The sequence below is a fragment of the Anolis sagrei genome, chromosome 2 (genome assembly GCF_037176765.1).
Source record: "Anolis sagrei isolate rAnoSag1 chromosome 2, rAnoSag1.mat, whole genome shotgun sequence".
Classification (NCBI taxonomy): domain Eukaryota; kingdom Metazoa; phylum Chordata; class Lepidosauria; order Squamata; family Dactyloidae; genus Anolis; species Anolis sagrei.
Window position 1 is genome coordinate 4,276,040 of NC_090022.1, and position 14,060 is coordinate 4,290,099.

Below are 14,060 nucleotides of genomic sequence, written 5' to 3' on the forward strand. Positions count from 1 at the left end.
AGTTTTTTAATACTGGTATCTGGATTTTGTTCATTTTCATGGTTTCCTCCTTTCTGTTGAAATGTTTGTGTATTTCAATGGCTTCTCTGTGTAGTCTGACATAGTGGTTGTGAGAGTGGTCGAGCATTTTTGTGTTCTCAAATAAAATGCTGTGTCCAGGTTGGTTCATCAGGTGCTCTGCTATGGCTGACTTCTCTGGTTGAAGTAGTCTGCAGTGCCTTTCATGTTCCTTGATGCGTATCTGGGCAATGCTGCGTTTGGGGGTCCGTATGTAGAATTGTCCACAGCTGCATGGTACACAGTAGACTCCTGCAGAGGTGAGAGGATCTCTCTTGTCCTTTGCTGAACGTAGCAATTATAATAATAATAATAATAATAATAATAATAATAATAATAATTATTATTATTATTATTTATATCTCCCTTAAATTGTAGTGCCCAGAATTGGACACAGTGTGATTTCAGGTGTGGTCTTGTTGTTGTTCATTCGTTCAGTTGTCTCCGACTCTTCGTGACCTCATGGACCAGCCCACGCCAGAGCTCCCTGTCGGCCGTCACCACCCCCAGCTTCTTCAAGGTCAGTCCAGTCACTTCAAGGATGCCATCCATCCACCTTGCCCTGGGTCGGCCCCTCTTCCTTTTGCCTTCCACTTTCCCCAGCATCATTGTCTTCTCCAGGCTTTGCTGTCTCCTCATGAATCATAGAATCATAGAATCAAAGAGTTGGAAGAGACCTCCTGGGCCATCATCCAGTCCAACCCCATTCTGCCAAGAAGCAGGAATATTGCATTCAAATCACCCCTGACAGATGGCCATCCAGCCTCTGTTTCAAAGCTTCCAAAAAAGGAGCTTCCACCACGCTCCGGGGCAGAGAGTTCCACTGCTGAACGGCTCTCACAGTCAGGAAGTTCTTCCTCATGTTCAGGTGGAATCTCCTCTCTTATTTATTTATTATTTATTTATTGCATTTATTGACCGCCCCTCTCAGCCCGGGGGCGACTCGGGGCGGTGAACAACAACAAAAAGACAGTGTACAGTGATAATGACAATACAGACCGGACAAATACAACATAACATATACTTATGCTAAAAATCCGCTTCGTCAGGTCCTGGGGTCATAGCCAAAATTCATAATCCTAGTTCATTCCTATGTCGTTTCAAGAACACTCAATTGAAGGCCTGCTCGAAGAGCCATGTTTTCAGGCCCCTACGAAAGGCCATCAAGGAGGGCGCCTGTCTAACTTCAGCAGGGAGGGTGTTCCACAGCCGGGGGGCCACCACCAAGAAGGCCCGCTCCCTCGTCCCCGCCAGACGTGCCTGTGAGGCAGGCGGGACCGAGAGAAGGGCCTCCCCGGATGATCTCAAGGCCCTCGTGGGCTCGTAGGCCGAGATGCGGTCTGCAAGGTATTTTGGGCCGGAACCGTTTAGGGCTTTGTAGGATAACACCAGCACCTTAAATTGGGCCCGGTAGCGAATCGGCAGCCAGTGGAGCTGGGACAACAGGGGCGTTGTACGCTCTCTGTGTCCTGCTCCCGTTAACAACATGGCTGCCGCGCGTTGGACTAGCTGAAGCTTCCGGGCCGTCTTCAAGGGCAGCCCCACGTAGAGAGCGTTACAGTAGTCGAGGCGGGATGTGACCAAAGCGTGTACCACCGTGGCCAAGTCAGACTTCCCAAGATACGGGCGCAGTTGGCGCACGAGCCGAAGCTGTGCAAATGCTCCCCTGGTCACCGCTGAAACCTGAGGCTCCAGGCTCAGCGATGAGTCCAGGGTCACACCCAAGCTGCGAACCTGCGCCTTCAAGGGGAGTGCGACCCCGTCCAGCACAGGCTGTAACCCTATACCCTGTTCGGCCTTGCGACTGACCAGGAGTACCTCTGTCTTGTCTGGATTTAGTTTCAGTTTGTTCACCCTCATCCAGACCATTACAGCGGCCAGGCACCGGTTCAGGACTTCGACGGCCTCCTTAGTAGCAGGTGGGAAGGAGTGACAGAGTTGGACGTCATCTGCGTACAGGTGACACCGCACCCCGAAACTCCGGATGATCTCACCCAGCGGCTTCATGTAGATGTTAAACAGCAAGGGGGACAAGATGGAACCCTGAGGAACGCCACAAGTCAACGGCTGTGGCGTTGAACAGGAGTCTCCCAGTAACACCTTCTGAGTGCGACCCTCCAGAAATGACCGGAGCCACTGCAGAGCAGTGCCCCCGAGACCCATCTCTGCAAGGCGCCCCAGAAGAATACCGTGGTCGACGGTATCGAAGGCCGCTGAGAGGTCCAGGAGCACCAACAGGGACACACTCCCCCTGTCTAGCTCCCGGCGCAGATCATCCACTAAGGCGACCAAGACCGTCTCGGTACCATGTCCCGGTCTGAAGCCAGACTGTGCCGGATCCAGATAATCCGTGTCTCTCAAAAATACCTGGAGTTGTGAGGCCACCACGCTTTCCATGACTTTGCCCAAGAAGGGAAGATTGGAAACAGGCCGAAAGTTGTCCAATTTAGTGGGGTCAAGTGATGGTTTCTTCAACAGCGGCTTTATAACAGCCTGTTTTAGGCTCGCTGGAATCTTGCCTTCCCGAAGGGAGGCATTAACCACCACCGTTACCCACTCGGCCAATCCCCCTCTGGCCTCCTTTAGAAGCCAGGATGGGCAGGGGTCTAGGATGGACGTGGTGGGTCTCATTCCTCCAAGTATCTTGTCCACATCCTCGGGTTTCACAAACTGAAAAGAATCCAACAAAATCGGACAAGCAGGTGCTTGTGTCACATCCACAGAGACTGCATCTAATGTGGCATCCAGCCCAGAGCGGATCAAAGCGACTTTGTCTGCAAAGAACCGAGCAAATGCTTCACAGCGCGCTGCCGAGTTGTCAGGGCTCCCACCTGAGATAGGGGGAGTTAAAAGACCTCTGACAACCCGGAACAACTCCGCCGGACGGTTTTTTGCAGACGCAATAGTGGCTGCAAAGAAAGTTTTCTTTGCAGCCTTTATTGCCGCGGCATATGCCCTCAAAAAGGACACAAACCGTGTTCGGTTTGACTCGTTTGGGTCCGAGCGCCACACGCTCTCTAGAACCCTCTTCCTTCGCTTCATCGCTGCCAGCTCCTCAGTAAACCAAGGGGCTGGTTTAGCTCGGTTACTTGAGAGGGGACGTTCCGGAGCGATCATGTCAATAGCCCTGGTCATCTCCCCATTCCAGATGTAGTTTGAAGCCATTGTTCCATTACGTCCTATTCTCCAAGGAAGCAGAAAACAAGCTTGCTCCCTCCTCCCTGTGGCTTCCTCTCACATATTTATACATGGCTATCATATCTCCTCTCAGCCTTCTCTTCCTCAGGCTAAACATGCCCAGCTCCTTAAGCCGCTCCTCATAGGGCTTGTTCTCCAGACCTTTTATCATTTTAGTCGCCCTCCTCTGGACACATTCCAGCTTGTCAATATCTCTCTTGAATTGTGGTGCCCAGAATTGGACACAATATTCCAGGTGTGATCTAACCAAGGCAGAATAGAGGGGTAGCATTACTTCCCTAGATCTAGACACTATGCTCCTATTGATGCAGGCCAAAATCCCATTGGCTTTTTTTGCCGCGACATCACATTGTTGGCTCATGTTTAACTTGTTGTCCACGAGGACTCCATGATCATTTTCACACGTACTGCTCTCGAGCCAGGCATTGTCCTCCATTCTGTATCTTTGGGTTTCGTTTTTCCTGCCAAGGTGGAGTATCTTGCATTTGTCACTGTTGAACTTCATTTTGTTAGTTTTGGCCCACCTCTCCAATCTGTCAAGATCGTTTTGAATCCTGCTCCTGTCCTCTGGACTATTGGCTATCCCTCCCAATTTGGTCCCGTCTGCAAACTTGATGATCCTGCCTTCTAGCCCTTCATCTAAGTCATTAATAAAGATGTTGAACAGGACCGGGCCCAGGACGGAACCCTGCGGCACTCCACTTGTCACTTCTTTCCAGGATGAAGAGGAAGCATTGGGGAGAATCACCCTCTGGGTTCGTCCACTTAACCAATTACAGATCCACCTCACCGTAGTTTTGCCTAGCCCACATTGGACTAGTTTGACTCTCATGCTCCCTTCTCTTAGCCTTATTTGCTCCAAGCTAAATACAGTGATCCTTCATTTATTGCGGGGGTTCTGTTCCAGGACTACTCGCCATAAGTGAAAATCCATAAAGTATGAACGCCATATTCATTTTAATATTTAAACATTTTATATATTTTATATATTATTTTCTTACCTGCGCTTCCTTAGCCCCTCCCAGCCTCAGGTCGCCGCTCTTCCGGGGTCCCTGGCCTCCACTGGACATAAATATTTTATATTTTTAGTAATATTTCCAAAAACCCACAAAACAGCGAGTCCATTAAAAGCGATCCGCAAAGTAGCAAGGGAATACTGTATATCCCCCAACTCCCTCAGCCACTCCTCATAGGGTTTAGCTTCCAAGGCATTGACCATTTTGATCACCCTTCTCTTTTGATCCTGCTTCTCTGACGTTTGGTGGGGACAAGAGATGGAGCCTTCTCCGTGGTGGCCTCCCAGCTGTGGAACTCCCTCCCTAAGGAGGTGAGATCTGCCCCCTCCCTCCTGACATTTCGCAAGAAGCTTAAATCCTGGCCGTGGGAGCAAGCGTCCGTAGAATAGACGGATTTAATTGGTGATGTTGAGATTTTATGGACTGTAATTTGAACTTATTTGGATGATGTTTTAAACCTGGCGAACTGTTGTTAATGTATATTTATAATCATTTTATGTAATTGTGTATATTATTGGGTTGTTGTAGGTTTTTCGGGCTATATGGCCATATTCTAGAAGCATTCCCTCCTGACATTTCGCCTGCATCTATGGCAAGCATTCTCAGAGGTTGTGAGGTCAGGATTTAAGTATTGCTGCTAAGCTAGATGTCTTCCATCAAACCTTCTTTGATGTAAAATTTTGCATTGGCCTATGTCTTTTTTCTATTTGTTCTCCCTCCACTTATATGCATTTTGTAATATTCTTTTGGACACTTGACTGCCGAGTGTGCTGTGGATATTTCCAGTGAGGCTTAGTTGACAAAACATGGGATAGATACTGGACTGTAGGAAGGAGACACAGAAACAATATTTTTCTGTATTGTCGAAGGCTTCATATGGACACAAGTATGTGGACAATTTCAACAGAAAGGAGGAAACCATGAAAATGAACAAAATCTGGGTACCAGTATTAAAAAACTCTAAAATTAAAACAGCAAAACAGCAGAGAGGAAACAACCAGGCACATCTTAACACCTCTCAAGAAATGATTGCTCCAGGCACTGCCAGGCTATCAAATGCTAATCAAGGTGGTCAGTTGAAACATTCACACCTAGCTCCAACAGACAAGAGTCCTTTGTCCCACCCTGGTCATTCCACAGATATATAAACCCATTTTCCTACTTCCAACAGACCTCACTACCCCTGAGGATGCTTGCCATAGATGCAGGTGAAACGTCAGGAGGGAATGCCTCTAGAACATGGCCATATAGCCCGAAAAAACCTACAACAACCCAATATTTTTCTGATTTGAGAGAAAGCCACTCAAGGCAGTGGAGTCTTCTTTCCCCCAAGACTTATCATACGGGGTGCTATTTCCATATAGAGGCAAGAAGGAAATAGAGAAAGAAGATATTTATGACAAAATTTGCTCCATACTGCATTGACCCTATTTCAAGATCTCCTCCTTTACAAAGCTTGAATTGCACTGTTAACACATCACAGTATGAAAAACTCACAATAAAGATCTTGGACCGCTATTCCCATTGTATCTCACTAGGGATCGTTTTTGATTGGGTATTATTTATTTATTTCGTATCAAAAGCATTGCATACATAAGTATAAAACTGATAAAAATAGATGGAGTGCAAGTGGCTAAATAATTTTTGACCAAAAACGGGCAACAGCAACTGCATTGTCTGTAGCTTCAAACAGTTCTTCCTTTGTGCATGAGGCAGGGCATTGTGGACAAGCATACTGATGCGGAGTTGTTTGTTCTGCTCCACAGTCACACAAGGTGTGGGATTCTTTTAGGTAGGGCCATTTTGCCAGGTTGTCTTTTGATCTGCCCACTCCACTTCTGAGTCTGTTCAGGGACTTCCAAGTTGCCCATTCTTGGTTTCCCCTGGAGGAAGACCCTCCCTCATGGGGGGGGGGGGCACCCAGTTGGGATTTCCTGGTTTACCTGTCCAGAGGGAAACCCTTGTTGTTGCTGGAGTGGTCATTCTCATAATGCTTTCCACTAATTTGAGTCTAATGCTTTCCCCTAATTTGGAGCCTTAGTCACCCCCAGATTGGACTACTGTAATGCGCTCTATGTGGGGCTGCCCTTGAAGACGGCTTGGAAATTTCAGTTGGTCCAACGGGTGGCGGCCAGGTTGTTAACTGGTGCTCCTTACAGGGAGCGGTCAACCCTCCTGTTTAAGGAGCTCCATTGGCTGCCGTTCATTTTCCGGACCCAATTCAAGGTGCAGGTTCTTACCTACAAAGCCCTGAACGGTTTGGGACCTGCCTACCTGCGTGGCCGCATTTCTGTGTACGAACCCACACGATCTCTTCGATCATCTGGAGAGGCCCTGCTTGCGCTCCCACCTCCATCGCAAGCACGATTGGTGGGGACGAGAGAGAGGGCCTTCTCAGCGGTGGCCCCTCGACTCTAGAACTCACTTCCCAAGGACATCAGGCATGCCCCAACTCTGACAGTCTTTAGGAGGAGCTTGAAAATGTGGTTATTCCAGTGTGCCTTCCCAGAATAATGAACCCTTAGCACTATGTCCTCTAAAGCACCTTATACTGATTTAGGATTGTTTGTATGTTCCCACCAACGCCCCACCTCCCTATCTTGTTCATGCCAAGCATTATTTTAAATTTTAATTACATTCGGCCCAGCCATAGATTTTAAATGTATGTTATGCTATTGTCAATGTTTATGCTATTTGGGTTGAGATTTATTTTAATTGCTTTGTATTGTTGTTATTGCTTGTATTGTTGTATTTTGGGCTCGGCCTCATGTAAGCCACACCGAGTCCCTTGGGGAGATGGTAGCGGGGTACAATAAAGATTATTATTATTATTATTATTATTTCTTTCACATTTCGCAGCAACTTCCCATCGCATATTGCGGTGTGTGTGTGTGTGTGCAATGCCAGCAAGCTGGTAGAGTTTATCAACAGGTGTAGGTTTAAGACATCCTGTGATTATTCTGCGTGTTTCATTCAGTGCTGTGTTCACCTGCTTTGCATGGGCAGACCTATGCCAAACTGGACAGGTATACTCGGCAGTTGAGTCAGACAAGGTTAAAAGATTGGGCAAAAAGATGTCTTGCAATAATAACAACAACAACAACAACAACACTGGTTGTTGCTACCATCAGGTAGCAGGTAGCAACAACAACACTTGTTGTTGCTACCTGCTACCATCTTCCTAGGGGACTCAGTGCGGCTTACATGAGGCCGAGCTCGAATACAACAGTACACGCAATAATAACAACAACAACAACAGTACAAGCAATTAAAATTGAAACATATTTTATTTCTCGTGTCAGGGAAGCCAGTCAATTATATTACATTTCTAACAGAACAAAGCAAACAAACAGAGAAAATACAAAATGTGTGAGTTTGATAGTTGATTAAATGTCCTTTGACCAGTATCTGGCCCCTTGGAGTGCTTCTGGTGTTGCTGCAAGAAGGTCCTCCATTGTGCATGTGGCAGGGCTCAGGTTGCATTGCAGCAGGTGGTCAGTGGTTTGCTCTTCTCCGCACTCACATGTCGAGGATTCCACTTTGTGGCCCCATTTCTGAAGGTTGGCTCTGCATCTCGTGGTGCCAGAGCACAGTCTGTTCAGTGCCTTCCAAGTCGCCCAGTCCTCTGTGTGCCCAGGGGGGAGTCTCTCATTTGGTATCAGCCATTGGTTGAGGTTCTCGGTTTGAGCCTGCCACTTTTGGACTCTCGTTTGCTGAGGCGTTCCAGCAAGTGTTTCTGTAGATCTTAGAAAACTATGTCTGGATTTAAGTCGTTGACATGCTGGCTGATACCCAAACAAGGGATGAGCTGGAGATGTCTCTGCCTTGGTCCTTTCACTATTGGCTGCCACTTCCCGGCGGATGTCAGGTGGTGCGATACCGGCTAGACAGTGTAATTTCTCCAGTGGTGTAAGGCGCAGACACCCTGTGATAATGCAGCATGTCTCATTAAGAGCCACATCCACTGTTTTAGCGTGGTGAGATGTGTTCCATACTGGGCATGCGTAGTCAGCAGCAGAGTAGCATAGCACAAGGGCAGATGTCTTCACTGTATCTGGTTGTGATCCCCAGGTTGTGCCAGTCAGCTTTCGTATTATATTGTTTCTAGCACCCACTTTTTGCTGCAGCACTGGTCTATTGGTCTTGAGGTCTAATGATATCTTTTGCTCAAGTTCTAATGTGCTTTTCCTTTTTTTTTTCAAGCAGGTTCACAGCAATCATAGGAAGAAAATAAAATAAAAGGAAAAAATCAGTATTGAAAACTGCCCACTTGTGAATTTGAAGAAGAAAATCAACATGGTGCTTTAAAAAGAATCATTTGGAAAAGAGACCGGAGAAGCTACAGAAAAATCAAAGAAATTTTGTTCTCTTCAAGGAGTTCATATTTGTAAACTTCTGACATATTTGAATCATAAATCGAAAAGAATGAAGTATCATTTATACCCTTATCCCCGGCCACACACAAGGGAGAAGTTGTATAAATGTGTGGAATGTGGGAAAGGCTTTAGTTGGAGAAGTTCCCTTACTATACATCTAAGGACCCACACGGGGGATAAGCCACATCGATGCACGGAATGTGGAATGAGCTTCATTCGCAGTGGGCAGCTGCATTCCCATAAAAGGATCCACACAGGGGAGAAGCCATACGAATGCGTGGAATGTGGAAAGAACTTCTCTCACAACGGAGCTCTACATTCCCATCAGAGGGTGCACACAGGGGAAAAGCCTTACGAATGCATCGAATGTGGAAAGTTCTTTAGATGGAGTTCAGCGTTTACTAAACATCAAAGAATCCACACAGGGGAGAAGCCGTATAAATGCTCAGAATGTGGAATGAACTTCAGCGATGGTGGATCGTTAACTAAGCATAGAAGAATTCACACAGGGGAGATGCCATATAAATGCATGGAATGTGGAATGAGTTTCAGTGATAATAGTACATGTAATAAACACCAGAGAGTCCACACAGGGGAGAAGCCATATAAATGCATTGTATGTGGAAAGGCCTGCTCTCAGATTGGACAGCTGCATTCCCATCAAAGGATCCACACTGGGGAGAAGCCATATAAATGTATGGAATGTGGAAAGGACTTCTCTCAGAGTGGACAGCTGCGTTCCCATCAAAGGACCCACACAGGAGAGAAGCCCTATAAATGCGTGGAATGTGGAAAGAGCTTTCGTCAGAGTAGCAATCTGCGTTCCCATCAAATGACCCACACAGAGGAGATGCCATATAAATGCACGGAATGTGGAATGAGCTTCCGTGACGATAGAGCATTAGCGAAACATCAAAGGATCCACACACGGGGGAAGCCAAGTGTATGCATGGAATGTGGAAAGAGCTTCAAATATAGTTCAGCATTTGTTAAACATCAAAGGATTCACACAGGGGAGAAGCCATATAAATGCCTGGAATGTGGGAAGAGCTTTAGCGATAGTAGTTCATTAACTAAACATCAAAGAGTTCATACAGGGGAGAAGCCTTACAAATGCAGGGAATGTGGGAAGAGCTTCAGTGATAGTGGAACATGCACGCGGCATCAACGAACCCACACAGGGGAGAAGCCATTTAAATGCATTGAATGTGGGAAAAGCTTCAGCCGGAGTGCAGATCGCCGTTCCCATCAAAGGGCCCACACAGGGGAGATGCCATATAAATGCATGGAATGTGGAATGAGTTTCAGTTGTAGTCGATCATTAACTAAACATCAAAGAATTCACACAGGGGAGATGCCATATCAATGCGTAGAATGTGGGATGAGTTTCAGTGATGGCAGATCATTAACTAAACACCAAAACATTCACACAGGGGAGAAGCCTTATAAATGTATGGAATGTGGGAAGAGCTTTGGTAATGCTTCAACGTGTGCTAGACATATAAGAATACACACAGGGGAAAAGCCATATAAATGTATGGAATGTGGAAAAAGCTTCAATCAGAGTGGACATCTGCGTTACCACGAAAGGACCCACACAGGAGAGAGGCCACATAAATGCAGGGAATGTGGAAAGAGCTTCAGCCAAAGAGAAGGTCTGCATGCCCATCAAAAAACTCATATGGGAGGAGAAACTATAGAAATGTATGGACTGTGGGAAGAGTTTCAGTGGTAGTTGAGTATGCACTACATGTCGAACAATCCATAAAAAGAAATGTTTCGATTGTGGACAGACCTACATTCAGAATGGAGTTCTGCATTCCTTTCACAGGACTTGCATTGCTTGTGTGTTTTTGCATGTAACCAGAGCATGGACCACCATGGCCAAGTCAGAACATGGGTAAAACACTATACAATAACATTCACTCCCTGGAAGTATGGTGGAGGCTCCCCCTTTAGAAGCTTTTAAACAGAGGGTAATCCATTGAGGGTGCTTTGATTGCCACGGTAGTCCACGCTCTAGTTACATCCTGTATAGACTACTGCAATGCTCTCTGTGTGGGGTTGCCTTTGAAGACGGTCCGGAAGCTTCAACTAGTCCAGCGAACGGCAGCCAGGTTGTTAACAGGAGTGGTGCTCAGGAAGGATACAACCCCCTTGTTGCGCCAGCTCCACTGGCTGCCTTTTTCCTACCAGGCCCAATTCAAAGTGCTGGCTTTGGCCTATAAAGCCCTAAACGGTTCTGGCTCAACTTACCTGTCCGAACGTATCTCCCCTTATGAACCACTGAAGACTTTAAGATCATCTGGGGAGGCACTGCTCTCGGTCCCGCCTTTGTCACAAGCACGTTTGGCGGGGACGAGAGACAGGGCCTTCTCAGTGGTGGCCCCTCGGCTATGGAGATCAGATCTGCTCCCTCCCTCTTGACATTTCAGAGGCAAGTTAAAACGTGGCTGTTCGAGCAAGCGTTTACAAATACAGAGTATCTAATATAGGAAATCGAATGACCTGGCAATGGAACTGGACAATGCTTGAGAATAATGAGACGCTGATGATGTTGCTTTTATTGCTTTTGTGATGTTTTATACTGTTTAATGTTTTTTTTATCTATTACGTTTTATGTATACTGATTTGTTGGAAACCGCCCTGAGTCGCCAATTGGCTGAGAAAGGCGGTATACAAATACAGTAAATAAATATGTCTTTCAAGATTACAACTATGAGACCTTCTAGCTAACTTGTATCTAGATACATTCGAAGTTCCTGCTTCGAACTTATTTGAAGCCCCCAGACTTGTAATTGTGAGCCTTTTTCTTGTTTTGCAAGACTTGAGTTCTTTCTGAAGTGGCTTTGACTTCTTTCTCTGAGTTCATTTCTGCCTTTTTACAGATTTGAGCATATTTATACCATTCTCATGTATTGTAATAGCATGTATTGTAATAGTGCGATGTGTATTGATTTTACTCGTTTGTTTTGTAATCCCAATAAAAATGGTGTTTGCCCATTTTATCTGGCAATCTTTTGCTAGGTCTGTTTCCAATTCTATTCTAAACTATTTATTTATTTGTTATTTGAACTTATATGCCGCCACTCCCCTGGAGCTCGGAGCGGCTTACAAGAATGGCTAAAATCTAACACAATTTAAAACAATTTAAAAACAGCAATATCAGAGATCAAAAGCCTGTCGAAACAGATATGTCTTACATGCCCTGCGGAAAGCTGATAAGTCCTGCAAGGCACGGACTTCAGGTGGCAGAGTGTTCCAGAGTGATGGAGACACTGCTGTGAAGGCTCTGCATCAGGTTGCTGTTAGACGCAAGGCCTTGAGACTGGGAATTTCCAATAGATCTTGGTCCTCAGAATGGAGGGATCTCTGGGGTTGGTAGGGGGTGAGGCGGTCCCTGAGGTACATCGGCCCCAGACCGTGCAAGGCCTTAAAGGTGAGTACCATCACTTTGAAAGTGATCCGGTGCTCAATTGGTAACCAATGCAGCTGTAGTAAGATTGGTGTTATGTGGCATCTCATCGGAATTCCCGCAAGAAGCCGAGCAGCTGCATTTTGTACCAACTTGAGCTTCCGAATCACCGACAGAGGAAGGCCAATGTAGAGGGCATTACAGTAGTCCAGTCTTGAGATGACCGTAGCTGGGTCGTCCCTGGACAGGGAGGGGGCCAGCCGTCTAGCCTGCCGCAGATGAAAAAAAGCGGTTCTGCTCACGGCGGAGACCTGGGCCTCCATCGTCAGCAGAGGGTCCAAAAGGATTCCCAGACTCTTTACCAATGATGACAGGTGTAGCGCCTCCTCGCCATCCAGGGTAGGCAGCTGGATATTCCCACTGCCCGGTCGACCCAGCCATAGGATCTCCGTCTTTGCTGGATTCACCCTCAACCTGCTGGCACACAGCCATCCAGTCACGGCCTCGAGGCACTGATGGAAACAATCGGGTACAGAGTCCGGTCGGCCTTCCATCTTCAGCACCAGCTGAGTGTCATCGGCGTACTGATAACACTCCAGCCCAAAACCTCGAACCAGCTGAGCAAGTGGTCGCATATAAATGTTAAACAACAGAGGGGAGAGAATGGCCCACTGAGGAACCCCACAAGAGAGAGAGAGGGGACCTCTCAGAGACCAGGCCTCCCCTCTCCACTCGCTGTCCACGGTTGTGAAGAAAGGAGGGCAGCCAGTTTAAAGCTCTCCCCCTGACTCCAGCAACAGCAAGGCGGTGGGTCAAAAGATGGTGGTCGACTGTGTCAAATGCTGCTGTGAGATCCAATAATACAACCAGCGCTGCCCCGTATGGTTAATACCTATTAGATGTTCGTCACTGGTGCAATTCTTTTCAAACTCTGATTTTTCTTTTTCAAAATTGCTGTTTTTGTTATCTGTTAGGAATCGTTCTTTTTAACTATGTCTAAAACATTGTAGTTGGTATCCAGGAAGCCTGAGCTCATTTTGTGCTTTGGTTTTCTAACCTCCTCCCTCCATATGCTGGCTGTGCTGCTACTAGAGGTTTACAACAGGTTTTTTCTAAGTAACAGGGAGGATCAGAACCTTTTCTGTTACAGCTGCCACAAGTTAATTTGGTGTGTTATCTGATTCATCATATAACAAGGCACTAGGTTTGCAAGCTTTGAGCTTTGCATTTGGCTTAGTGTGATGGCTCATTTGGCTGCTGCTGGGAGTGGTTATGCAGTGTCCTGAAGCTGAAGCCATTTGGAGTGCCAAGGAAACTGCTTGTTTATGGCAAGATAAGGACATTCTACTAAGTGGAGAGACTATTGTTTTGCTTCTGATGTTGCCGCAAAAAGATCCTCCATTGTGCATGTAGCAGGGCTCAGGTTGCATTGCAGCAGGTGGTCTGTAGTTTGCTCTTCTCCACACTCGCATGTTGTGGATTCCACGTTGTAGCTCTGAAGGTTAGCTCTGCATCTCGTGGTACCAGAGCGCAGTCTGTTCAGCGCCTTCCAAGTCTCCCAGTTTTCTGTGTGCCCAGGGGGAAGTCTCTCATTTGGTATCAGCCATTGATTGAGGCACTGGGTTTGAGCCTGCCACTTTTGGACTTTCGCTTGCTAGGGTGTTCCAGCGAGTGTCTCTGTACATCTTAGAAATCTATTTCTTGATTTAAGTCGTTGACGTGCTGGCTGATACCCAAACAGGGGATGAGCTGGAGATGTCACTGCCTTGGTCCTTTCACTATTGGCTGCTACTTCCTGGCAGATGTCAGGTGGTGCAATACTGGCTAAACAGTGTAATTTCTCCAGTGGTGTAGGGCACAGACACCCCGTGATAATGCAGCTTGTCTCATTAAGAGCCACACCCACTGTTTTAGCGTGGTGAGATGTGTTCCACACTGGGTATGCATACTCAGCAGCAGAGTAGCACAGCGCAAGGGCAGATGTCTTCACTGTGTCTG

The 14,060-nt window shown here is 46.8% G+C and overlaps 1 protein-coding gene across 3 annotated transcripts in view; it reads left to right on the forward strand.

The window, feature by feature from the left end:
* Positions 1 to 11,673, forward strand: part of LOC132766367 (zinc finger protein 420-like) — a 44,449-nt gene extending 32,776 nt beyond the window's left edge. Inside the window, exon 5 of one of the 3 annotated variants that reach the window (XM_067465043.1) lies at positions 8,870 to 11,673. In XM_067465043.1, the coding sequence (XP_067321144.1) occupies positions 8,870 to 10,382 (1,513 nt within the window). In that variant the 3' untranslated portion in view covers positions 10,383 to 11,673. Of the gene's footprint in view, positions 1 to 8,474 lie in introns of all 3 variants that reach the window. The other 2 variants (XM_067465042.1, XM_067465041.1) reach the window with 2 other exon arrangements.
* Positions 11,674 to 14,060: the final 2,387 nt, after the last annotated feature.